The sequence below is a fragment of the Erpetoichthys calabaricus genome, chromosome 1 (assembly GCF_900747795.2).
Source record: "Erpetoichthys calabaricus chromosome 1, fErpCal1.3, whole genome shotgun sequence".
Classification (NCBI taxonomy): Eukaryota; Metazoa; Chordata; class Cladistia; order Polypteriformes; family Polypteridae; genus Erpetoichthys; species Erpetoichthys calabaricus.
The window spans coordinates 158927337-158955174 of record NC_041394.2 but is presented as its reverse complement, the minus strand read 5'-3'; the positions used below and the strand labels follow the sequence as shown (position 1 = coordinate 158955174).

At 42.4% G+C, this 27838-nt stretch overlaps 1 protein-coding gene across 5 annotated transcripts in view; it reads left to right on the top strand.

Moving 5' to 3' along the window:
- bicd1a (bicaudal D homolog 1a) overlaps positions 1-27838 on the top strand; it is a 135235-nt gene that overhangs the window by 43290 nt on the left and 64107 nt on the right. For all 5 annotated transcript variants that reach the window (XM_051920322.1, XM_051920330.1, XM_051920344.1 and 2 more), the window contains exon 2: positions 27408-27620. In XM_051920322.1, coding sequence (XP_051776282.1) covers positions 27408-27620 — 213 coding nt within the window. The remainder of the gene's footprint in view (positions 1-27407; positions 27621-27838) is intronic.

Genomic DNA, 27838 nt, shown 5'->3' with positions numbered 1-27838 from the left:
CAGGTGCCTACATTATCTAAAGACTGTGACCTCTCAGTACACACACACAAACCCACTTTAAACAGTTTTCTTAAAATTCATCGCATTAGTTATAAAGAGATTACTTTCTTATAATTTTAATATCTTCATTAGATTATATTTGTTTGATTAGATTAATAATCCTTATTTATTAATTCATAAATGACAATTTTGTCTTATATTTTTAAGCAAGAGTGAAGAAAACGATCACATTGATTCATAATATCACAGGGTGTTCTGTTAATATCAAGAGATTAGCACTTTCACATAGAAGAATTAAATCAGTCTCATATTCTGTGCATAAACATAATTCCTTTCCTACCTAAATGCAGATCAAATCATATAGAAGTATAAAATCATGTAGTTCTCTGCAGCATGATTAATACAAAATACAGTCATTGGTATTTTGTGAGTTAAATACTTATAATCATCTGCGGTGGGCTAGCCCCTGCCTCGGGTCAGTTTCCTGCCTTGCGCCCGGTGTTGGCTGGGATTGGCTCCAGAAGACCCCCGCAAACCTGCAGTTAGGATATAGCAGGTTGGATAATGGATGGATAGATGGATCCTTATAATCATTACAGTTAATAATGTTTTTTCTGCTTTCTCTGTTCCCCCCTTTGCACATAAAATGTGCACATTAAACGATCAGACCCAGTCATCGGGTGCAGTATTATCGTATTCAGAAGGAGGTGAAGAATCCGGAAGTAAAGGGTTGTAATTGGGGTCCTGGGAATTGTGGGCATGGAGAAAATAGGCTTTTGTGAGAGAGGTGTCAATGAGCCTCTGTAGGAGGCCGCAAATACAGGGGATGAGGCAGCAGTCACACACACATATTTTTCGGGCTTAGTCCATTGTTCATGTCTGCCGGTTCCACAAGGAGTGACGGCACAAAAGTCAATCTGGAATGAGGTGGTCTTCCCTACTTGGAAAGTTAGTGTAGGAAGGTCCCCATGAGTTTGTTGTCCCGTGTTCGAGGGGACAGAAAAAGTTATTAACAACAGGACTAAGAATGCCATTTTTTTTTTTTTTTTTGCAATGTGAGACGTGGATCCAGGCAGGAAGTCCTTCAACTTTAACGGCATGAGGTGTAGATAACAGCACCTGGAATAGTCCTCTCCAGCAGGTTGATGCCAATGTTTCCTTTGGGTGTCTCTGACCAGTATCCAGGTTCCAAGGGGATCTGGAACTTCGTCGGTTGGGGACCGGTCTACCAAGCCTGGTTAACTTGTTTGTGGACTTCCTTCAGGGAGGCTCGGAGACCTGTAAGACTCGAGAGAAGATCATTGTCTACAGTATGCAAAGTGACATTTCCGATAACCATGCCAACAGGCATGGGACGTCCAGTTAAAATTTCAAATGGCGACAGTCCCAACTGCCGATGTGTCCCTCTTCTCAACCCCATCAAGGCCAGGGGCAGAGCATCTGGCCAGGTTAAGTTTGTCTGCTCACAGATTTTTGCCAATATTGATTTTAAGGTGCCATTGCACCTTTCTTCAATACCTCCACTTTGGGGATGGTATTTGCAGTAATGATGTACATTTATCTGGAGCCAAGTAGTCAGCTCATGGTACCGTTATCGGTCTGCAGTTTCTGTGGTATTCCCCATCTTGGAATTATTCTTTTATTATAACTTTAGCCACAGTTTTTGCATCTGTATGTTTAAAGGAAAAAGCCTCTACCCACCAGGAGAACACATCGACAATGACAAGGCAATATCGATATCCTTTGGACGACGTTAATTCAATGAAATCCATTTGAAGATGCTCAAATGGACCCACTGGTTTTGGGGTAACGGCGGGACTTACCTGAGTTCCTTTGCCTATATTGTACCTTTGACATTGGGCACACTGTCGGCAGAATTGTTCAGCATATGCAGAGAACCCTGTGGTTTCCCAATGTCGCTCAACATCCTGAGTCATAGCGTCTTTTCTTGCGTGATCCAGGCCATGTGCGATTTTTGCCATTCCTGGAAAAGAAACCTTTGGAAGGAAAGGTTTGTTAGTTTGCTTATGGGTCCAGACCCCATCAGAGAGGGATCCTTCTCGGGACCACTTTATCCTTTCTTGGTCAGTGACAGCACTCTATAAAGAAATAATTTGATTATCAGGGTCTTTGTCATCCTTCTGTTGGAATAAAAAGACTACTGTGTTATTTTAGGCTGCCTGTTTAGAAAGTGATCAGCCAGTTCATTTCCTTGGCTTACAGGGTCTTGTTTCCCAGTATGGGCTTGGCATTTAACTATTGCCTGTTTTGATGGTTTTGTTATAGCTTAGAGAAGGGATTCCACTAATTTTTGATGTTGTATGGGCTTACCAGAACTGGTTTTGACTCCCCTTAAATTCCATAATGCCCCATGATCATGACAGACTCCAAAGGCATATCAGGAATCTGTGTAAATGGTTATGACCTTCCTTTCAGACAACTGGCAAGCTCAGGTGAGAGCTATTAGCTCGGCTGCTTGTGTGCTTAAACTAGAAGAGATTCGATTTGCTTCAAGTAAGTGGTCTCCTTTGAGCACTGCGTAACTGGTGGAGAGTGTCCCGTTGTCCAATCGCAAGGTACAGCCATCCACATAAAGTACTTCTCCTGTTTCTAGTGGAGTTTCCTAGAGGTCCAACCTGGGTTTCAGGACCTTTGTTATCTCATCATGGCAGTTGTGTGGTTCCCCCTCTACCTCAGTGGGGAGCAGGGAGGCCGGATTCAAAATGGAACATCTTTCAATAGTGACATTTGACAGGATACAGAGTACAATTTGATAGTGTATTGCCCTTACAGTAGTGAGATGTGAGGTTTTTTGCCTGGGCTATGATGGAGTGAACAGTGTGAGGCACTTTTACTGTCAGGGGACTCATAAGTCACCTGGAATAGTCCTCTCCACCTGGGCTGGTGCCAGTGTTTTCACAGTGTGTTTCTAATGAAAGCCCAAGTCCCAATTGGTATAGAAATTTACGTTTCAGGTAATGAGGTAGTTCACCACGTTTCCCTCACTTGTTCATTCACTCTATCTGTAAGGCACTACGCAGACCTTAAAGAAAAGATGCAAGATCATTGTTGACCATGTGGAGAGTAATTTTGCATAGCAAATAGCACATTAGCATAGGGCGGCCAGTAAGAATCTCCAATGGTGAGAATCTTATTTGGCGATGAGTCCTTCCCCAGAGACTAGCCAGAGCCAAAGGCAATGCATCAGGCCAAGATAGGCCTATTTGTTCAAAGATGTTTGCAAATTTTAATTGTTAAGGTGGAATATATATACTCCACCATCCCTTCACTCTGTGGATGATACTTGCCGTAGTGGTGGACATCAATCTACGGCCACTGAGTCAGTTCTTGTAACAGAGTATTTACTTGCAATTTTCTGAGGCTAACCCCAAATGTGGGATAATTTTTTTTAACTAGTGCTTTGGCCACTGACTTGACATCTGCGTGCCAGCATGGGAAAGCCTCCACCCAGCGTGAGAAAACGTAGATGATTACTAAGTAATATCTCTACCCATGAGACGGGGTTAGTTAAAAAAATCTATCTGCAGATGTTCAAAGGGCCCTCCGGCATTTGGTGTTACAGCCGGACTTACCTGCAAGCCTTTTCCTACATTAAATCTTTGTCATAGTGTACACCTCTTACAGAACTGATCAGCAATGTTAGAAAAACTTTGGGCATGACAGGATTGTTGCACCTGTGCCATCATTGTGTCTTCTGGAAGGGTGGGCCAAACCATGCGCGCCTTTGGAATACCTAGAAAGAAAGCTTTTGGGAAAAACGGATGTTTAGTTAATGGATGGATCCAAATTCCTTTTGGATCTTTTTTCTGATCTCTCTTTCTTCCACGTCTTTATCTCCTTTCCCGTTGCTACAGTTTGTAGAGATAAACCTGCATCCTCGGGTGACTCTTGTTCCTCCTACTGTTATAGAAATAAAGAAGTTAGTGGTGAAGTAGAATCCCGGGCGGCTGTCTTTGCCCATATGTCCGCTTGTGCATTTCCCTCACTCACTGGATTTGTTTTCCCCTTGTGAGTTTGATACTTCACTACCGCAAGCGTACCTGTCAAATGAGATGTTCTTGTCTGTACTAAGATGGAATGTACAGCTTGTGGTACCTTAACAGTTAATAGACTCATGAGAACAACATCTGAACATGCTAATATGGCCTCTGTTATTGCAGCAGCTGCTTTCAAACAGGCTGGGATTGTAGTGGCCACTGGATCCAGTTTTTATTTATTTAATTTATTTTAAATAGTATGCGACCGGTCTTTGTCTATCTCTTGTTGTTGAGTTAATACTGCAGTCATACACCCCCCTTTCTCGACCATGAACTGAGTGAAAGGACGAGACTAGTCTGGAAGTTTTAATGCAGGCGCAGACATCAAAATTTATTTTATATCAGTTAAAGATTTCTCAGCCTGCTCCGTTCATGAAATTTTATCAATCAATGCCAAATTAGAAGAGGTCGCTAAATCTTGGAGTGGCTATGCTTTTTTTTTTTTCTAACCCATTGACGGCAATATCCTAACATTCCAAGAATGGACATAATTTGCCGTCTTGCAGATTGTGCACATTCATTCCCCTGCAGTCAAATCATGACTCAGGCATTTCATTTTTCTTTAATCAGTTGCAACTTTTTTTCCGGAACACTTTGTGCTCAATTTCTGCTAGGAAGACCAATGTAACAACGCTTTCTCTTCTAAGATGGATTGAATCCTTTTTGGGAACAAAAAGAACTGGATGGAGACAGATTTCTGTTGTTAATACAAGGTGTATTCTCTGCAGCTGCTAGCACATGGTCAGGCCAAAAACAAAACAATAACAATCTTACTTACTCTCACAAATCCTTCCCGATCTTAAATGCCTAACTTTATAAACACTACTTTCTAACACATTACAACATAACAGAGAAATTAACATTGCAGATTTAAATGTAGGTATATTCCTATTCTCATTCTAATATAATGAACATTTACTTCTCTAATTTAATACTTGTGACAACATAACTTTACACCAACAAAGCCTTTGTGTCTTCTTTGCATTATTCCTGAGTCTCAAAGCATAAAAGCAACTCAGCTACATATTACACCAGGACACTACCCCCCTTTGGCCAATAACCTTTCAATTTTTTCTTTATCTGTTCTAATTCTTGTCCATACACACACGAACACGTGCACACGCACGCACACATTCACATGCACGCACCCAGAGCCTCCGTGTATCCCTGCGGCATCACAGTTCAGGTCCAACGCTTCCCTTTAAAAGTGAATGCGAACCAGAACTAGGAGTCAGAGTGAACAGGAATTGAAAAGAAAGCATTCGCAAAATCAGTAATAGAAAACCACATAGCAGTGGACGGGACTATACAGAGAATAGTGGAAGGATTCAGGACTATAGGAGTCATAGGGTGTATAGCAGTGTCATGAGCCATCTGCTTTTCTAACTAGAAGAATAGGAGAGTATTGGATCAGAATAATAGCTCCCCGCTTAACTAGGTCAACATAAACAATTGTAATACCGGCCTCGGCCTCAAGCGAAAAAAGATATTGTGCACAAGGTAAACAGAAGGATGACTTTGGGGAAAATGACCAAGGGTTCAACATAAGCTATTCAGACAAAATATTATTTCTCTTGTACCCAGAGAGATGAGTGGAGCGAGTCTAACTAAGAGATTTGAAGGGTAAACAGCATGGGTGTAGGTCTAAAGATGGAAGATAAATGACAGAGCAATCGGGTTACAGGTACAGCTCGTTCTACTGCAATTTTCATAAGATCTATCTGGATGGACCAAATATTAGGTCCCACATACTCCCAATCCTCTCCTTCCTAACATGCTAATACCCATTGTCTCACATCATGCCACTGAAAGCGAGCGGATTTAGCAATAGGGATATGTGGGATAGAACCACTCCAGAAGAAAAGCAGTTGTTGTGACAAAAGAGTGATATATCCCAGCAGAATTGGCTGGAGCAGTAACAGCTCGTTATGCAAACAGTCTCTTTTTCTGACAGCAGCAGCTAAAAAGTCCAAGAGCCAGACTTCACCATAATACAGTCCAAAAATCATGCAATACAGTAAAAAGATTTTAAATCCAAGAGGAACCCAGGACAGCAGAGATTTTTGCTGTTTTAAGAAAAACATGAACAATCAAGGCAGCATAAGAGCATGTAATGGTGGTGGTCAGTGCAAGGGCGATGTGTTGTTCTGATGTGACCTTCACTCCCTTTCCCGTAACTGAGATGCAAAGCCTTAGGCGGGCCATCAAGTCTTGTCTAATAAAGTTCACTGGGCATTAGAGGGCTGATATATTTTGCATTTATTTGTACTTGTAACTGTCCACTGAATATTGAACTGGCCACTATCAACCCCCTGTCGTCCCAGAATCTCAGTCCATTGCCCTCACACATCATTTCAGCCTGGAAATTAGCTTCCTTCTAAGGACCTGAATCCATTCTGCAGCATTTGGCTTATTCGTGTCATCTAACTGTTTCTCCGCCGTCATGAACTGGTTCAGCAATTCCTGCACCACCTCTTTTAATTCTTGCAGGTCTCAGTTTCTTTGCACAATCAAGGTGGGATGGTTTTAATCTGAGTCAGGCTGTTGTACATTATATTGCAAAATGGGCACTTGTATTAATGGTGCTTAAAATTCCATCTTTTCATATTCATGGTTGACCCTGAGGGGTCCCTTTCCCCCTTCTTCATCCCTCTCTGGCTGAAACTGTTCATTTTAAAAATCATCAGGACCATCTTCTTCCTCTCCCTCATTAATTCCTCCAGCTGCCCCAAGGGGTGGTGACGGACTATTGTCCTCAAAGGGAGGGGAAACGCATGCTGTCGCTAAATCAAGGTATAATCTGTTCTTCTTTTTATTTATGTTATTTATATTTACTTATTCTTCCTTCCTTTGTCCGGACTTTTGGGATAGTTCTTGAATTATCATGAACAAATTTTCTTTTTCTGCTATAAGTTTCATTTGGCTTTGCAGTCCCTCATTACACTTCTGCATCACTTTCAGGGCTCTATCTTTAATTATCAATTCCCATCTATCAAACATTTCCATTTTCTCGACCACAGCACCCTTGTGCATTTCTATATACAATCTTCCTAACTTCCTGCATTTCACTCATCTCACCAGAACCTTCTACTGGTTACCTGCCCCCGCTCTGTTTATTCCACCGTTTACAATATTTTTAAAATCTAACCCTGTTTTCTGTTCTATGTAGCATCTTGGAGAGTCGCTTTTTTTTCCTTGGTACGTTTTCCAAAAACAATCCTCCGAACAGAGGCTCCTCATTCACACCTTGTTTTTTCAATTTCTTTCTTTAACGAATCCCCGATTGGGAGGTACTTTCCCTTTTTACTAAACTTCCACCTCTCTCTTCTAATTCCGAGTCTACTTAAGACTCCGTCTTATTCCAAGAGGCGCTCCTATCATTACGTCCCAGTACCTCTCCCGGACGGTAAAGCAGTTGTGCTCACCGATCACCGATCTTATTCCTGTCTGCAATTCGCACCTTCACTCGGGTTCTCAGTCTTTAACCAGATTGTTTAATGGAATCTTGGAAAGTGAGAGGATGCCTGAGGAGCGGAGAAGAAGTGTATAGTCAGTCAGTCAGTCAGTCAGTCAGTCAGTCAGTCAGTCAGACAGACAGACAGACAGACAGACAGACAGATAGATAGATACTTTATTCATCCCCAAGGGGATATTCACATACTCCAGCAGCAGCATACTGATAAAAACAATATTAATTAAAGAGTGATAAAGACACAGTGCAAGTTAAAAAGTGCAAGGTGGAGAGTGCGAGGTAGGTATAACAGTCAATAACATTGTATGATGTTACCGTTTAACAACAAACCCGGGTGGAATTGAAGAGTTGCATAGTGTGGGGGAGGAACAATCTCCTCAGTCTGTCAGTGGAGCAGGACAATGACAGTATTCTGTCGCTGAAGCTGCTCCTCTGTCTGGAGATAATACTGTTCAGTGGATGCAGTGAATTCTCCTTGATTGACAGGAACCAGCTCAGCACCCATCGCTCCGCCACAGATGTCAAACTGTCCAGCTCCGTGCCTACAATAGAGCCTGCCTTCCTCACCAGTTTGTCCAGGCGTGAGGCGTCCCTCTTCTTTATGCTGCCTCCCCAGCATGCCACCACATGGAAGAGGGCGCTTGCCACAACCATTTCATAGAACATTTGCAGCATCTTATTGCAGATGTTGAAAGATGCCAGCCTTCTAAGGAAGTATAGTTGGCTCTGTCCTCTCTTGCACAGAGCATCAGTTTTGGCAGTCCAGTCCAATTTATAATCTGGCTGCACTCCCAGGTATTTATAGGTCTGTACCCTCTGTACACAGTCACCTCTGATAATCACGGGGTCCGTGAGGGGCCTGGGCCTCCTAAAATCCACCACCAGCTCTTTGGTTTTGCTGGTGTTCAGTTATAGGTGGTTTGAGTTGCACCATTTAACAAAGTCCTTGATTAGGTTCCTATACTCCTCCTCCTGCCCACTCCTGATGCAGCCCACGATAGCAGTGTCATCAGCGAACCTTTGCACTTGGCAGGGCTCCGAGTTGTATTGGAAGTCCAATGTATATAGGCTGAACAGGACCGGAGAAAACACAGTCCCCTGCGGTGCTCCTGTGCTGCTGACCACAATGTCAGACGTGCAGTTCCCTAGACGCATCTACTGCCACCAGGTATGAATCTACTCCCATCTCTGTCATCTTGTCCCTAAAGAGCAGAGGTTGGATGGTGTTGAAGGTGCTAGAGAAGTCCAGAAACATAATTCTTACTGCACTACTGCCTCTGTTCAAGTGGAGACGGATTGGTGTAGCATGTAGATGATGGCTACCTCCACTCCCACTTTCTCCTGGTATGCGAACTACAGATGGTCGTAGGCGTGGTGGACCTGTGGCCTCAGGTGGTGAAGCAGCAGCCGCTCCATGGTCTTCATCACATGCGACGTCAGGGCAACAGGCCTGAAGTCATCCAGCTCACTAGGACGTGATACCTTTGGGACTGGGGTGATGCAAGATGTTTTCCAAAGCCTCGGGACTCTCCCCTGTTCCAGGCTCGGGTTGAAGATGCGCTGTAGAGGACTCCCCAGCTCCAATGCACAGGCCTTCAACAGTCATGGCGATACTCCATCTGGACCCACTGCTTTGCTGGCACGAAGTCTCCTCAGCTCTCTGCTTACCTGGGCTGTTGTAATTGTGGGTTGTGGGAAACTCTCTCCTATGCTGGTATCAGCAGAAGGATGGGTGGAGGATGTGGTACTTTGAGGTGAGAGTGAGAGTGGATTAGGGTGGTCAAACCACCTAAAAAAGTTGTTCATCAGGTTTGCTTTCTCCATGTCTCTCTCGATGGAGGCACCCCGCTTTGAGCTGCAGCCAGTGATGATCTGCATCCCATCCCACACTTCCTTCATGCTGTTATTCTGCAACTTTTGCTCCAGCTTTCTCCTGTACTGCTCCTTCACTGCCCTGAGCTGGACTTGCAGTTCCTTCTGCACGCGCTTGAGCTCATGCTGATCACCACCTTTAAAAGCCCTTTTCTTCTGGTTCAAAAGGCCCTTGATGTCACTTGTAATCCATGGCTTGTTGTTAGCATAGCAGTTCCAAAGCAGTCTCTTAGAGCCTGCTCTGCCTCAGGGGACCACTTCCTGAATGAGCGTGTAGTTGTAGGTAGCTCCCTCACTCTTGGTTTGTAGTGAGGCTGAAGCAGAACCAGGTTATGATCTGCTTTTCCAAGCGCAGGCAGCGGGGTGGCGCTGTATGCGTCCTTAACGTTTGCATACAGTAGGTCAATAATCCTATTTCCCCGTGTGTTACAATCCACATACTGGGAGAAGGCAGGTAATGTTTTGTCCAGCGTCACATGGTTAAAATATCCAGCGATTAGCACAACCAGAGTGGTGTTTAGCAACAGCAGAGTGGATGATGTCACCCGCTATCTCCATGTCCGCGCGAGGAGGGATGTAAACAATAACAACAATGACGTATACAAACTCTCTGGGCAAGTAATAGGGACGCAGACTTACGCCCAACAGTTCGATGTCCCTGCAGCAAGTGGAGATTTTGACGTTTACATGTCCAGGGTTGCACCACCTTGTATTCACATAGAGAGCAAGTATTCCTCTTTTCTGCTTCCCGCAGGTATTTGTGTCTCTGTCCGCTCTAATTGTGCTAAACCTGAGTAGCTCCATGTTAGCATCTGGGATGCTAGTTGCTAGCCATGTTTCACAAAAACACAACAAACTGCATTCTCTGTAGTTCCTGACATTTTTAACCAGCGCAGTCAGTTAATCGATCTTATTTGGTAGTGAGTTCACATTTCTCAGGATCACAGAAGGCACTGAAGGCTTGTATCGCCACGTCCTTGCTAGCCGCTTAGCCTTTAGTTTAGCACCGGCTCTGCTGCCACGATACGGCCTTCTTACCTCATCAGGTAAATAGGGAACCACACCGGCACGGGCCTTTGTTATCAGCGCTTGAAGTTGACTGCCTGAATAGACGAGTCTCGGCGTGTAAAAATCCATGTCCAAGCAGTAAAAAGTGTCCAGGAAACAAGTCCACTTAAAAGAAAGTGGTAGGAATGATCAGTGAGATAGAGAAAAAGGAAGAAATATAAAGTCGTACACAGAGCTGCTGGAAAGGCTGCCACTCACGGTGGCGCCTAACTAATGCTGGTGCCGATATTTAAGAATAAGAGGGATGTACAGGACTGCAGTAACTACAGGGGAATAAAACTGATGAGCCACAGCATGAAGTTATGAGAAAGAATAGTGGATGCTAGGTTAAGAAGTGAGGTGATGATTAGTGAGCAGCAGTATGGTTTCATGCCAAGAAAGAGCACCATAGATGCAATGTTTGCTCTGAGGATGTTGATGGAGAAGTTTAGAGAAGGCCAGAAGGAGTTGCATTGCGTCTTTGTGGACCTGGACAAAGCATATGACAGGGTGCTTTGAGAGGAGCTGTGTATGAGGAAGTTGGGAGTGGCAGAGAAGTACGTAAGAGTTGTACAGGATATGTACGAGGGAAGTGTGACAGTGGTGAGGTCTGCGTTAGGAGTGACGGATGCATTCAAGTTGGAGGTGGGATTACATCAGGGATCGGCTCTGAGCCCTTTTTTATTTGCAATGGTGATGGACAGGTTGACAGACGAGATTAGACAGGAGTCCCTGTGGACTATGATGTTTGCTGATGACATTGTGATCTGTAGCGATAGTAAGGAGCAGGTTGAGGAGACCCTGGATAGGTGGAGATATGCTCTAGAGAGGAGAGGAATGAAGGTCAGTCATCGCTAGGCAAACTGGGTGGAGTCGACACAGTCATGCTTAAAAAGAGCAGTGAAAACTTTTCAGATTTTTTTAATGTTAACTACAAGTTGTGAAAATGAAATAAGACTGTTGAGCATCACAATATACACTTTTGTATATTGATTTCTATTATTAAATCAAAAATTCGATCTTTTGCTCACCCTTAGTCCTGTTTCACATTGTAGCAGTTGTTTTTGCTGGACAATGCTTTTGGGATGCAAGACTGGCCTTTTTCTTTTATCACAGTGTTGGTGGTTTAAATATAGCTAAATTTATTGCATGTGTAAATTAAAGATACGCCCATGTATTATTTAAATGCTCTGCAAAAGTAAATTTTACTTTCATGAAAGGGCAAAAATATCCCCACTGGTGTTGCTTGAAGTCTTTGGAAGTGGTTCCTGAAAAGTACTTGACATTTGAGAAGTTTCTTTGAACATCCAGTGTAAGGTAATAGAAAGTTCATGATACCGTAGTCATGCTCTTGTGTGGCTGAAGTAGAGCAAGTGATGAGTTTTCAAAATCACTTTGGTCAAATAGGAAGGACATCTGGGAACACCCTTAAGGGGTAGAGATGTTAGAAGTTAAACTACCCAGTGTGCAGTTTGTTGCTGCCTGTTTTGTCTGGTGTCGAAACCTGTTTGCAGCAGCAGCGGCTCGACGGACAGCAGGAATGTTTTGGGGTAGTCATTATTGCCATGTACAAAATATGATTTAGCACTTTGCCATTGAAAAAAATAGGAAATTAAGACTATTTAAGTTGTGTTTCTGTTTTGGGTGTTAATTATTTGATGTTCACATATTTTTTAATACTATTGTTTGGTGTTTGTACTATATGACAATACTGTATGTTGATAGATTTTTTGTGATATTTTTCACTTGTGCTAGTCACCCAATACATTGTGAAACTCAGTGTCTCTCCCTCACATTATGTTTCCTGGAGGCTGTATCTTCACTCAGCAGTTCCCCAATGCCACTGCCACTACTTGATCTTCCACTGACTTTTTTCTGCCATATCCCTGACTTTACTTTCATGCCACTGGCTTCCACCTTGCACTGCTCACTTGGGATCAGAGGCAATGCAGTCTACTGTCACTTTCCCCAACTCAGTGACCTTATTCAATGTAAGATCCTTGCCAAGGCTTAACAGCATCCTTTAAACTAAGCAAATGGATTTAAGTAGTGGATTAAAGCAGGTCTCATAAGGAGGCTTAACAGCATCCTTTAAACTAAGCAAATGGATTTAAGTAGTGGATTAAAGCAGGTCTCATAAGTTCTGTTCTTCAGGATCTTGATCATCTCTCTCTCCCTCTCTCTCTCATTCACACACTCTGCATGGCCTCTCAGGACAGCTCCATCCCTTCTGATTGTGTTTTTCTTTCTCTCAGGTCCTCTTTCTCCACCAGAATTTTCATGCCAAAAATACCACTACAACACATTGTCCCTGAATGGTATGAATGGGACCATGCCAACCTTTTAAAAAAGCTGTGAGGGAGAGCTGGTTCCTTAAGGGTTCCATAGGGCTCAAAGTGGAGGTACATTAGGGCGGCTATCACCTTCTGTATGTGTAGCCAGAGAGATAAGAGATTCTAGGGATTTCAGCATATTTCCCCTATAACAGAAATATAAAGAGAGCTTGAACCAGAGATAACAATTCTAGAGTTCAGATGAAAGTGAACTGAAAGGAAGAAGAAAGACCAGTGATTAGAGAGAAAGGGTTTACAAAGTATGAATTTACTTATGTTTTTTTACCTAAGATTTTAATTTATACTCTTGCTACCTTATGGATCCTGTTGTTATAATTGTTTGTTGTTGATCTTCTTCTCATACTCATTCTTATTTTTTTTTTCTCAATTTTTGTCCAGCATTTGTTTCATTAATAATATAGGTTGTAGTATTAAGATGTTAACATTTTGATAAATGATTAAAATGAATCTTCTAACAAATATGTTCAGACAACTTCCTTACATGATCAGATTTAGCCACTATATCTATTATTAATAATACTGTAACTCCTAGGAAAAAGAAAGCTCTTTCATATGTATAAAATGTATTAAAAACAAGGAAACCATGATATACCTATCCGTTTGAAGTAAGAGGGATGCACCCAGGTTTTGCAAGTGACATCCAAACAATACTAAGGACAAGTTTTAGAAATGAGTTATAATTCATTCGTAATGAAACATGCATTAGCAACACACCAGTGCTGCATGATGAATGTGCACTGTTCCTTGGTCAAATGCTTGATGCCTTTTATTAACCATATTGATTAATGACTCAGTTTCTTGGATTGTTGTTGTAGACTCCATACAAGATTAATTTATTTTTGTAATTTAAGCCATTTGAAAAGGTAAACGATATATTACATCAACAAATTAAATTGTATTTGAGTGTTCTTTTAATAATTTTGATGATTCTTTTTTCTTATTGTTTTGTCACTCACCTATTTGCTCCATCTTTAAGTACATATTACAGATAAAAACTATCATCATTTTGACGATTTTGTAGCTTATTCAAAGTTCTTCTCCTTTTACTCGTTAAGCAAACTATGCATTTTCTTATGCTTTGGCTCAGCACAGCACCAAGACCTGTGTCCAAAGCGTCCGTCTGGAGAATGAAAGGCAAAGAAAAATCAGGTGCTTTCAAAATAGGAGCTGACGTAAGGGCCTGCTTAAGGTCACTAAATGCAGCGTCTGTAGCATCATCCCAAACCACGTGGTTAGGTTTCTCCTTTTATGTCAGGTTTGTCAAGGGTGCTGCTCTCTCAGAAAACCGGGGTACAAACCGGCAATAGTAGCCTGCTAAGCCGAGAAATGCCTGTACCTACTGCTTGGTTATCAGACGGGACCAATTCACTATGGCATCTACTTTGGAGCATTGTGGTTTGACCATTCCACGACCCACTAGGTAACCTAAATATTTAGCTTCGACCAATCCAAAATAGCATTTCTTCGGATTAATACAAAGACTGGCATTCGCTAGTGTCCGTAATATAGCCTTAACCTGCTGTAAGTGTTTCTTCCTGGTGCTGGAATAGATGACAATGTCATCCAAGTAGGCAGCACTATACGAATTATGAGGTCGGAGCACTTTGTCCACCAGAAGTTGGAAGGTAGCGAGAGCCCCATGTAATCCGAATGGAAGTACACGATCCTGCCAATGTCTGCTAGGGGTGCTAAACGCTGTCTTTTGCTTTGCGGAGTCCATTAAGGGAACCTGCCAGTACCCCTTCGTCATATTAAGGGTATTCAAAAATTTGGCATGTCCCAGCCGTTCGAGAAGGTCGTCCACTCACAGCATTGGATAGGCATCGAATTGGGAAACTTGGTTAAGCCAACGGAAGTCATTGCAAAACCTCCAAGTTCCGTCTGACTTTGTGACCAACTGGACTGGACCAGGGACTATAAGTCTCCTCTATCACGCCTACATCCAGCATTCATTTGATCTCCAACTCCACTTCTGCCTTTTTTGCTTCGGGAATCTGATATGGTAGTTCTCTGACTATAACTCCCGGTATCATCACGATGTCATGCGCAACTAGGGAGGTTCGTCCGGGCTTTTCGTTCACTACCTCTGGGACAGACAGGATAACTACTTTGAGCTCCTGTAGCTGCAAGAAAGTCAAATTATCACTGAAGTTAAGGTGCAATTTATGAGTGAAGAATGAGCAGGGCTGTCCGGAGAAGAGATTCGGAATCCCTTTCCTTCCACGGTTTCAGCAAACTGACATGATAAATTTGCCCTCTGGGTTGATGATTAGGTTGAATAACTAAATAATCGACCAGACTCTTCCTCTCCTTAACGTCATATGGGCCATGCCAATGTGGCAGTAATTTGGAGTGTGAGGTAGGAACCAATACCATGACTCAATCCCCCGGGCGGAACTCCCGAAGGAACGTGTCACGGTTATAACAATGAGCCTGGGCTACTTGTGCCTTCTCCATGTGAAAGTTTAGAATAGGTCTAATTTTTGCAAATCTATCACGTAACTGCGCGATATATTCAAGTATATTTACAGAGGGAAGGGCCGCCTCCTCCTCCCAGCCTTCTTTTAATATATCTAATATACCTTGGGGTTGTCATCCATCCATCATCTTCCACTTATCCGAGGTCGGGTCGCGGGGGCAGCAGCTTGAGCAGAGATACCCAAACTTCCCTCTCCCCGGCCACTTCTTCTAGCTCTTCAGGGAGAATCCCGAGGCGTTCCCAGGCCAGCCGGGAGACATAGTCCCTCCAGCATGTCCTGGGTCTTCCCCGGGGTCTCCTCCCGGTTGGACGTGCCCGGAACACCTCACCAGGGAGGCGTCCAGGAGGCATCCTGATCAGATGCCCGAGCCACCTCATCTGACTCCTCTCGATGCGGAGGAGCAGCGGCTCTACTCTGAGCCTCTCCCGGATGACTGAGCTTCTCACCCTATCCTTAAGGGAGAGCCCAGACACCCTGCGGAGGAAACTCATTTCAGCCGCTTGTATTCGCGATCTCGTTCTTTCGGTCACTACCCATAGCTCATGACCATAGGTGAGGGTAGGAACATAGATTGACTGGTAAATTGAGAGCTTTGCCTTACGGCTCAGCTCCTTTTTCACCATGACAGACCGATGCAGAGCCCGCATCACTGCAGACGCCACACTGATCCACCTGTCGATCTCACGCTCCATTCTTCCCTCACTCCTGAACAAGACCCCGAGATACTTGAACTCCTCCACTTGAGGCAGGATCTCACTCCCAACCCTGAGAGGGCACTCCACCCTTTTCCGGCTGAGGACCATGGTCTCGGATTTGGAGGTGCTGATTCCCATCCCAGCCGCTTCACACTCAGCTGCGAACCGATCCAGAGAGAGCTGAAGATCACGGCCTCATGAAGCAAACAGGACAACATCATCTGCAAAAAGCAATGACCCAATCCTGAGTCCACCAAACCGGACCCCCTCAACACCCTGGCTGCGCCTAGAAATTCTGTCCATAAAAGTTATGAACAGAATCAGTGACAAAGGGCAGCCCTGGCAGAGTCCAACTCTCACTGGAAACGGGTTCGACTTACTGCCAGCAATGCGGACCAAGCTCTGACACCGGTTGTACAGGGACCGAACAGCCCTTATCAGCTCATACTCCCAGAGTACCCCCCACAGGATTCCCCGAGGGACATGGTCAAACGCCTTTTCCAAGTCCACAAAACACATGTAGACTGGTTGGGCGAACTCCCATGCACCCTCCAGGACTCTGCTAAGGGTGTAGAGCTGGTCCACTGTTCCGCGACCAGGACGAAAACCACACTGTTCCTCCTGAATCCGAGGTTTGACTATCTGACGGACCCTCTTCTCCAGAACCCCCGAATAGACTTTTCCAGGGAGGATGAGGAGTGTGATCCCTCTGTAGTTGGAACACACCCTCCGGTCCCCCTTCTTAAAGAGGGGGACCACCACCCCGGTTTGCCAATCCAGAGGCACTGTCCCTGATGTCCATGCGATGTTGCAGAGACGTGTCAACCAAGACAGCTCTACAACATCCAGAGCCTTGAGGAACTCCGGGCGTATCTCATCCACCCCCGGGGCCCTGCCACCAAGGAGTTTTTTGACCACCTCGGTGACCTCAGTCCCAAAGATGAGGGGCCCACCTCCGAGTCCCCAGGCTCTGCTTCCTCATTGGAAGGCATGTTAGTGGGATTGAGGAGGTCTTTGAAGTAGTCCCCCCACCGACCCACAACGTCCCAAGTCGAGGTCAGCAGTGCACCATCCCCACCATATACAGTGTTGACACTGCACTGCTTCCCCCTCCTGAGATGCCGGATGGAGGACCAGAATCTCCTCGAAGCCGTCCGAAAGTCGTTCTCCATGGCCTCCCCAAACTCCTCCCATGCCCGAGTTTTTGCCTCAGCAACCACCGAAGCCGCATTCCGCTTGGCCTGCCGGTATCTATTAGCTGCCTCCAGAGTCCCACAGGACAAAAGGGACTGGTAGAACTCCTTCTTCAGCTTGACAGCATCCCTAACCGCCGGTGTCCACCAACGGGTTCAGAGATTGCCGCCAAGACAGGCACTGACCACCTTACAGCCACAGCTCTGGTCAGCTGCCTCAACAATAGAGGCACGGAACATGGCCCATTCAGACTCAATGTCCCCCACCTCCCCCTCAGGACGTGGTCTAAGTTCTGCCGGAGGTGGGAGTTGAAGCTACTTCTGACAGGGGGCTCTGCCAGACGTTCCCAGCAGACCCTCACAACACGTTTGGGTCTACCAGGCCTGACCGGCATCCTCCCCCACCATCGAAGCCAACTCACCACCAGGTGGTGATCAGTTGACAGCTCCGCCCCTCTCTTCACCCGAGTGTCCAAGACATGTGGCCACAAGTCCGACGACACGACCACAAAGTCGATCATCGAACTGAGGCCTAGGGTATTCTGGTGCCAAGTGCACATATGAACACCCCTATGCTTGAACATGGTGTTTGTTATGGACAATCCGTGACGAGCACAGAAGTCCAATAACAAAACACCACTCCAGCTTCACAGCAAACATCAGAAGCTAAAAATTATCGTGAAAACATTTGAGAATACAACTCTTCCCTACTCTCTTACTTCCATGGGTGCATAGATAACTCAACCTCCTGGCCACGGACCATACTGTTTTAAAATAAACGGGCAAATTTATCACCAAATCTCTCCACTATACACTAACACTTGTACCTCTCCAGGGTATGGACAGTTGTATGTTTTTGACACAGTGCAAGCTACTGAAGTACGCTTACAAAATAAAGCAAACTCTGCATGCAGCGAAAATGTACTTCTCCAGCTAGATTCCATGCTCAGAACCATCAACCCTTTCGCTAAATCATACAAACACATGCATGAAATCGCTCAGTCCAATCCAACAGCATCTGTACGAGTAGTTTTCAAGGAAAACCCTGGGCAGGATTTACGACGATACAATGCCCCGACATTGCAGCGATTTTCGTCGGAAAAGATGGCGAAAGGGACATTTGCATCTATCCCATAGGCAACTCCTGTAAACAGATTTCCACGCTCAATATGAATTGTGATCCTATGGTTTACCCACTTTTATTCCCTTATGGAGACATTGGCTGGCACAAAGATTTACAACATTTTCCCGATAAAAGATGCACCAAGCGAATAAGGCTTACTCAATGCCAATTTTATGCGTACAGATTAGCAATGAGGAATACATTTAGTATTTTGCACTCCAGCAGCAAACTATTCCAACAGTACGTTGTAGATGCATATGTTAAAACAGAGGGCACGTGTCTCAACTATCTCAGATTACATCAACAAGATCTCCGCATGGAACTATCAGATGCAATGCAAGCAAATGCTGAAAATAACAACGTACGTGTAGGCAAAATGATCATATTACCGTCCACATTTCCAGGAAGTCCAAGATACATGCAACAAAACTATCAGGATGCCATGGCCATAGTACATAAATTCAGAAAGCCTGATTTATTTATCATTTTCACATGTAATCCTGCTTGGCCGGAAATTCTACATGCACACTGCGTCTTTCAAGAAGTATTTATTCCTTCTTGATTTCTGAATTCCTTTCTCACCGTTTTCCGTTCCTATTCTTTACACCGCCGTATGCAACGGTGGGCGTCGGCTAGTATATATATATATCTCTATTATAAAAGAAAATCCTGTGGGATGGAATGACTAGGAGACAATACGTGATCATCACGGAAGACAAATAAAAGACCCGCGAGATGAAAGACAATGGCCACGGAGCGTTTCACGGGGATATAGAACATGAGATTCTTGCAAGACACGACACGATAGCAGCTGCCCCCCTGCAAGAAAGAGATTTAACCATGCCCGGGGCCAGAAATAAAGGACAATTATTGTTTTTACAACATCATGCAAGATAAGGCAGTGAGCCATCATTTAAAACAAATCCACAGACATCTAACCAAGCAGTTGTTGGATTGCTTTTGGCAGACATGCATCATGTGTTCCCAGCTCTTAAAACAACGACATGCGACAAGCAGAACAGGCAGCTCGCCAGCAGCAGAAAGACAGCTGATGATCCAATGGCATATCCTTAGCGTGTGTTCAGCCAACCGTAAAACGCGAGCAGCATTATACGTCTTGCGAGAAAGAGATGTAACCATGTATGGGGCCGGAAATAAAGGACAAGTATTGTTTTTACAAAAGCTTTTAACGTAAAAGTGAAAATAATGCATATGTAACAATCTCTTTAAATTGTAAATCCGCAGCACGCACAGATCATGTGCTCTCAGCACACATAAAGCGTAAAAAGGACAATATGTTCTAGATGAAACAATGCAAAGAAGAAAGAGCAGCGCGGAGAAAAAAGACCCAAAAGCGATGGAGAGAAAAAAAAGGCAGATAAGAGATTATGAAAGCAGTGGAATTCAAAAGGCTCAAACAAATGATGGTGCGATACACATGCGGAGAAAGGTACAGAATATGAAAGCAGTACAATTCGAAAGTATTGTAGCGTCCCAGCCAGGTTGAAGTTTTTTTTGTTTTAAGTGACTGATAGGTCCGATTGAGGGGGGCGGAGTACAGAACGGAAGACTGATAGCGGGGTATTGATTGATGCGGGAAGGGGGAGGCGAGACCCGGAGGAGGAGGGGTTGGAGAGGGTGCTAGGCAGTTGTGTTTGGGGTTATGAAGTCGGCAATTGTTCAAGTAAAATTTTTGTGACACTTTATTACGTCAGTCGCTACAGTATCAAAAAAAAGATAGTAAAGATCGCATTAGCACAAACAAAAGGTAATTAATCATCAGAGCCAGGTGTAATTGAAAAAATAGCAGGACAAAGCAAGGTCAGAAATAAAAGGCAAAGAGTGGAATACAAAGTCTTTTCGCCTTCACATCATTCAATGTGGATTTACACAATAATGGACCATACGCTATGAGAATCTGTGATCCCACAACAGTTAAAGCAATGACAAGTTTAATTTCAAAGAATACACAATTCGATCAGGTGTATATTTATGATAACGGAGAAGCGATGCAAATTTTAACAGGCGACAAGAAAGGTGATGTATATATTCCGCGAATAACATTAGACACCAAAGGAGATCGTGATATGCCATTCGTATTAAAATGTTTATAGTTTACCGTGAGAATAGCTTTTGCTATGACAATTAACAAATCTAAAGTGACAACCATTAGAAAAAGTCGGATTATTTATTAGAGAAACAGAAACAATATTCACTCATGGGCGATTATACGTTGCGTTGACATCCCATATAATCACTATATTAGACTCAACAACCTGAGCGCAATACACCCCACCATTGCAGGCTAATACTCTGTTCTTACATTTACTTGGGAAGATTCCCCTGGTATACCTCCCATTTGTTTTTGTTTGTTTTTTTATTTTATTGATTTTATTTAAATCACACAACATTCCATACAAATAAATATAAGCTCAAAAACAAATCAACCCCACCCCTCAGAAAGAGAGCTAAGCCAGCAGAGTACAACTTAAAGCTAGTAAAAATAAGTAAGTAGATGAATTAATAAGTAAATAATAATAAATGGAGAAGAAAAAAAAGGAAAAAAGGGAGAGAATCTGCTACCTCAGTGCTTTAAAAGCTAATTCTAAAATGTTATTGATCAGATCCTGCCAGGTTTTGAAAAAGTTCTGCACAGATCCTCCCTCTAAGTGAAAATTTGATTTTTTCAAATAGTATATAACATCAGTTACCCACTGACTTAGAATAGGAGAGTTAGGATTCTTCCAGCTGAGCAAGATAAGTCAACATGCCAATATTGTAATAAAGGCAATTACAGTTTGTCCTTCTCCACTTTAAGCCCATCTGGGAGTACACCAAACACAGCTGTTAATGGGTTAGGAGGGATTGTGACACCAAGGCTGTCTGATAGGCATTTAAAGATTTTGGTCCAGAATGATGTTAATTTGGTGCAGGTCCAGAACATGTGGCCCAATGAAGCTGGAACTTGATTGCAACGTTAACAGGTTGGATCTTGCCCTGGAAACATTTTGGACAATTTTAAGTGAGACAGATGTGCTCAATATATAATTTTGAGTTGAATAATTGTATGCTTTGCGTATATGGAGCTCAAGTAGATTCTCTACATTGCTACTTTCCACTCCTTTTCTGAAATATTGAGTGAGAGATCCTTTTCCCACTGTCCTCTTGGATTTTTGAAAGGGAGGGACTGTAAAATGGTTTTATATATTACAGAAATGCTGTCTGTGTCCTCAAGACTGATCAATATTTTTTACAGAATAGAGGTAGGTGGGAGGTGAGGAAAATTGGGCAGTTTCTGATTTGAAGATAGTGAAAGAAATGTGTTACTGGAAAGTTAAATTTGGAATGTAATTGTTCGTAGGATGCAAAGACGTTGTCTATGTACAGATCTCTAAGTGATTTAATCCCAAATGTTTTCCAGACATTAAAAACTGCATATGTTTGAGAGGGTGGAAAAGGTGGTTCTTGTGCAGAGGTGCCACAGTTATAAGGTTCTTTATCTTAAAATTCTTCCTACGTTGCATTCCATATTCTGAATGAGTGAAGCACAATTGGGTTGTTAGTATATTGGCGAAAACTTGCATTTATTGGGGTACAAAGCAAAGAATATAAAGAAATACTGCAGGATTTTATTTCTATTGCGGACCAAGCCTGTGTATGTTCATCTGTTTGTGTCCATGTCCTGGTTTTAATAGCTTGTATATTTGCTACCCAGTAATACAATTGAAAGTTAGGTAGAGCCATGCCACCTTCCGCTTTAGGTCTTTGTAGGGTCGTTCTTTGGATACGTGGATGTTTTGAATTCCAAATAAATGAGGTTATGGTTGAATCTAATTTCTTAAAAAATGATTTATTGATGTATATTGGAATGTTTTGAAATAAAATGAGAAGCTTAGGAAGGATATTCATCTTAACAATGTTAATTCTTCCAGCTAAAGTGAGATGAAAGGTTGACCATCTATGCAAGTCTTGCTTAATTTTTTACATACAGACAGCGAAATTTTGTTGATAGGGAGCTTTGTTTACTTGTAACGTTTACCCCTAGGTATTTAAACTGATCTGCGATGATAAAAGGGAAGGTGTCTAATCTAATACTGTGTGCTTGAGAATTCACTGGAAAGAACACACTTTTAGTCAAATTAATTCTGAGACCAGAAATCTTTTTAAATTCTGTAAGTGCTGTTAGTACTGCAGGCACAGAATTTTGTGGATCTGATATATACAGTACCATATCATCTGAGTATAGACAAATTTTCTGTTCAAGTTCTTCTCTGATAATCCCCTTTATCTTATAAGCATTTCGACAGTGAACTGCCAGTAGTGGTGACATGGGGCAGCCTTGTCTGGTACTACATTCTAGTTTAAAGTAGTCTGAATTAATGTTGTTAATACAAACTGAAGCTGCTGGATTGGTATACAGTAGTTTGATCCACGCACAAATGTTCGGGCCAAACCCAAATTTCTCCAATGTAGTGAAAAGGTAGATCCAGTTCAATCATATCAAATGCTTTTTCTGCATCCAACGATAATAATATCTCTGGGGTGTTTGACTTTGTGAGTGAATATATTATGTTAAACAGGCGTCGAAGATTGGAAGCTATGTGTCGGCCTTTAATAAATCCTGTTTGATCTTGTGATATTACCGAAGGCAGCACTTTCTCCATCCTTCTAGCTAGGACTTTGGAGAGTATCTTAACATCGTTATTCAGAAGTGAAATTGGTCTGTATGATGCACATTGTAATAAGTCCTTATTTTGTTTAGGAAAGACGGTGATTAATGCTTGGCGAAAAGTTTGAGGTAGAATTTTATTGTCTTTACCTTCTGTGAATGTTGCTAATAAGAGAGGAGCTAGCTGAGTGGAGAATTTCTTATAAAATTCAGTCAGGGTAGCCATCGGGGCCTGCTGCTTTCCCACTCTTAAGTGACTTTATAGCATCTAGTAATTCTGATAGCGCCAGAGGTTTATCCAATTCCTCTGCACTGAGAGTATCTATTTGTGGTATCTGTAATGCCTCCAGAAATGCATTACATTGTGTCTTGTCTTCTTGAAACTCAGTAGAATATAAAGATTTATAGTAGTCTCTAAATTTGTGAATTATATTTTTATGGTCAATGATTTTGTCTCCGTTTCTGTTGGTGATTGATGGGATTGCATTGCGAACTTCTTGCTTGTGGATTTGTTGAGCTAAGATCTTATTAGCTTTCTCTCCATGTTCACAGTAATGATGTCTTGATTTAAAAATGAGTTGTTCTGTTTCTTTAGTTGTCAAGAGGCTGAGTTCTGAATGCAGAGCCTGTCTTTTCCTATGAAGAGCATCACTTGGACACCTGGCGTGTTCTTGGTCTATTCTAGTAATTTTGTTGATTAGCTCTGATACCTTCTTGGTTTCCAATTTATTTCTGTGGGAAAGATATGAAATAATCTGTCCTCTTAAGAAAGCCTTCAGGGTTTCCCAGAGTATTCCTGCAGAAACGTCTTAGGATGTATTTGTCTCTAGAAAAAAGCTGATTTGTTTGGATATAAATTCTGTACAGTATTCGTCTGCTAATAAAAGTGGGTTAAGATGCCATCTGCGACATGAGTATGTGGAGCATAATGATTTTACCTCCAAGATCAAAGGGGCATGGTCGGAAATAATAATAGCGTCGTACTTGCAAGATTTGACACTAGAATTACCAGAGTCTACGAAAAAACTCGTAGATCCGTCCCACCTTAAATCACTTCGCACCTCTCCATTAGCGTCTTTTGTCCTGTAAATGTGTCGATAAGCAGCAAGCAGCCTGCTATCACATCCCCCACCGCCACACAGTTTTCTCAGCTCAAGTCTGTTTACCTGCATGTCAGTTGCTTGGAGTGAGAAGTCAAGCAAAATGACACCTTTTATAAATACTATACAGTAATCCCTCCTCCATCGCGGGGGTTGCGTTCCAGAGCCACCCGCGAAATAAGAAAATCCGTGAAGTAGAAACCATTTGTTTATATGGTTATTTTTATATTGTCATGCTTGGGTCACAGATTTGCACAGAAACACAGGAGGTTGAAGAGAGACAGGAACGTTATTCAATCACTGCAAACAAACATTTGTCTCTTTTTCAAAAGTTTAAACTGTGCTCCATGACAAGACAGAGATGACAGTTCCGTCTCACAATTAAAAGAATGCAAACATATCTTCCTCTTCAAAGGAGTGCTTGTCAGGAGCAGATGTCAGAGAGATAGAGAAAAGCAAACAAATCAATAGGGCTGTTTGACTTTTAAGTATGCGAAGCACCGCGGCACAAAGCTGTTGAAGGCGGCAGCTCACACCCCCTCCGTCAGGAGCAGAGAGAGAGAGACAGAGAAAAACAAACAATCGAAAATCAATACGTGCCCTTCGAGCTTTTAAGTATGCGAAGCACCGTGCAGCATGTCGCTTCAGGAAGCAGCTGCACACAGAAGGTAGCAACCGTGAAGATAATCTTTCAGCATTTTTAGACGAGCGTCCGTATCGTCTAGGTGTGCGAACAGCCCCCCTGCTCAATCCCCCTACGTCAGGATCAGAGAAAGTCAGCGCAAGAGAGAGAGAGAGAAAAGTAAGTTGGGTAGCTTCTCAGCCATCTGCCAATAGCGTCCCTTGTATGAAATCAACTGGGCAAACCAACTGAGGAAGCATGTACCAGAAATTAAAAGATCCATTGTCCGCAGAAATCCGTGAACCAGCAAAAAATCCGCGATATATATTTAAATATGCTTACATATAAAATCCGCGATGGAGTGAAGCCGCGAAAGGCGAAGCGCGATATAGCGAGGGATTACTGTATAGTTATTTGGAACACATGCATTTCATGTGTGTTCCGTGTCTACAACAATCTATGTACAGTAAACACATCGTTAAAACAGAAACGTTTTTTCATGTTTTAGTAATAATTGACAAAATGTAGACATGAAGTGTATAATGTGTTAAGCCTGAATTCCAAATATCAAATAAACACTTTCACAAAAGGTACAAATATAACAGAACAAGTGCGCTTCTATTCAAGAATATAACTGCAGAAAAAGAACCTGCGTTAGGGTGCGACATTGACAGGCATTTGCTATGACCGCTTCGGTGGCACAATGGTATCAACTGTTGACTGGTAATCAAAACTCCACGGGTTCGATCCCGGACGAGTCCGTTTTGAGAAGTGAGCTGCTCTTATTCTTACTATTTTAGAATAAAAACATACATTTGACTTCAGTCTGTAACAACCGGTGTAAATGTATGATACTTGTAAAGGTTAGCTTTGTTTTTTTTTTTTTTTATTCAGTTTTATTCTCTGTCACGTTCACGATCCCCCCACCCCGACACTGCTGTTTTCACATAAAGACGCGCTATAACAGAGGTGAACTCAGATCATGATGACGGTTCTACATCGGAGCAAGAATGCATGTCGCACTTTTGCCATCACTGTACAACTCCTGCAGCTCCACCTACAGCTTCTTGTTTGTCTTGAGCATAGCATTTATTTATTTCTTTATATCTTTCTGAATATCTTTCTTGAGCTCATTTATGGCCTTGGCCATTGTAGCGATCATTACCTTCAGTTCAGACAGATCGTTTCGGCTTTCATGCTCTGCAGGTGAAGCGGCAAGCCCTATTACAGCCGATGCTCTCGGCTTGTGAGGAGTAGATGAAAGCACAGACTGCAAGGCCGTTTCCAGTTTCAAGTGATCTTCTGGAATCGGCGAGCTATTGTGACCTGCATCACTTGCACATTCGCTCCCATTTTCGCTCTTGACTGGAGACGATGCAGCGGCGCAGGTTCCTGGGAAGTCTGTGCTTTCGCCTGTCTGTTCCAGGTAAGTCTCTGAAAGGCCGTACTTTGGACTTGGACTTGATGCCTGTCTAGGCTTGGATGTAGCTTTAGATTTCGTTTCTTTCTGAGCTCCCATTTGGACGTGTACAGTGATATATAGGAGCCCTCTTGGGGTCCTTGGGTATTGCTGGAGGGAGCTGATGGGAGCAGGCTCCCCTGTCAGGTGGAGGTTCTGCCTGACTTGGAAGTGCTTCCTGAATACAGTGTTGATGTGCAAAAAGTACCCCCGAATCCTAATTAAAAAGGAGCCTTCAGGAAGTCAAAGTCAGGATTGTTAGACAAATCTCACTTGGAAGGGTTGGAGGAGGAAAGAGAAAGAATTACATTGTTTATTCAGAAAGAGGAAGCATGTATAAGGTATTTCATCAAATAAAAGTATTTATTTGAATTTGAGACTTGTGTGATAACACACAGTGATAACAGTTGCCGGATTAAAGATATTCTCCATCTCTTTGTCTGTCTTCTGCTGGCCTTATGCTGTATTAATCACCATACATATAGTTACAATTATTAATATAACAATATTTGTAGTGAACTGGTTGAGACCCTCTATTATTCATTTGGTCTGTATGTGTTGAAAAATAATTACTGTACTTGTTAATTATGCTGTGTTGAACATGTAAGAATTACATCTTGGGAGAATGTTTTGTTGAATATCATCTTAAATATTATAACTTATTATATTATTACTGATTATATATATATATATATATATATATATATATATATATATATATATATATATATATATATAACTTTATCCTGCTCTGTACCAAGCTTGACTGTTTTTATAATAACAATTTTTCATTTTTTTTTTAATAGTTTTACCACAGCTGGTAAACTGGAGCAATACTAATAGTCACATTGGCTGAGTCACACCTGCGTTGATATAAATACTTGTATAACTGTATAATAAAGTTATTTTCTTTAAATTTTATGTTACATTCATGACTGCAAGCCCTTATAAAGTAGTATCCGATCTGGATAAAATATAAAGCAGTATGTATTAGTTATCTGTATTGTATGTATTGTAGTGAAACCAATGGAATCTGTAAAATAAATAAAAATAAAAATGCCCATAACTGTGCACAGAAAGAATAGGTTTCGAAAATAGATGAATAACACAATAGTTGATGGTAAAAGTATCATATTAACTGGAATTGTTGCATTTGTTTTACAACAACTGCATAGTCCAAATTATAATAAATTATTTAAATTATGTTTATAGTTACAAATTGTAGAAGTTACCAGTTTTGTTTTAATTTTGTGTTTCCTAAAGGCATTTGGTCAAGCCTACTCCATCCAGAGGAAAGTTGCAGAAGATGGTGAAACACAAGAAGAAACATTACTGCAGGAGTCAGCCTCAAAGGAAGCATACTACATGGGCAAAATCTTGGACCTTCAAACAGATCTGAAACAGAACAACATCATTTTGTCTAATGTTCAGGCAGAGAATGAGCGACTTAATGCATTGCTTCAGGATCTGCGAGAGGTGGGTAGACACAACCTGAAAAATTCATAACAGTTTGAACTTATAGTTCTAAATTTGTGGTATTTTTTTTCTTCCTTCCTCCAGATTCTCTTTATTATAATACCATATTTAAAGATATTATTGGCTTCACACTTTTTGGTGGAGATTCCAGGGACGCACCCAGCCTTGGCCCAACCCACACACACTAACAAGCAGAGAAAAAAAAGTGACCGGTAATA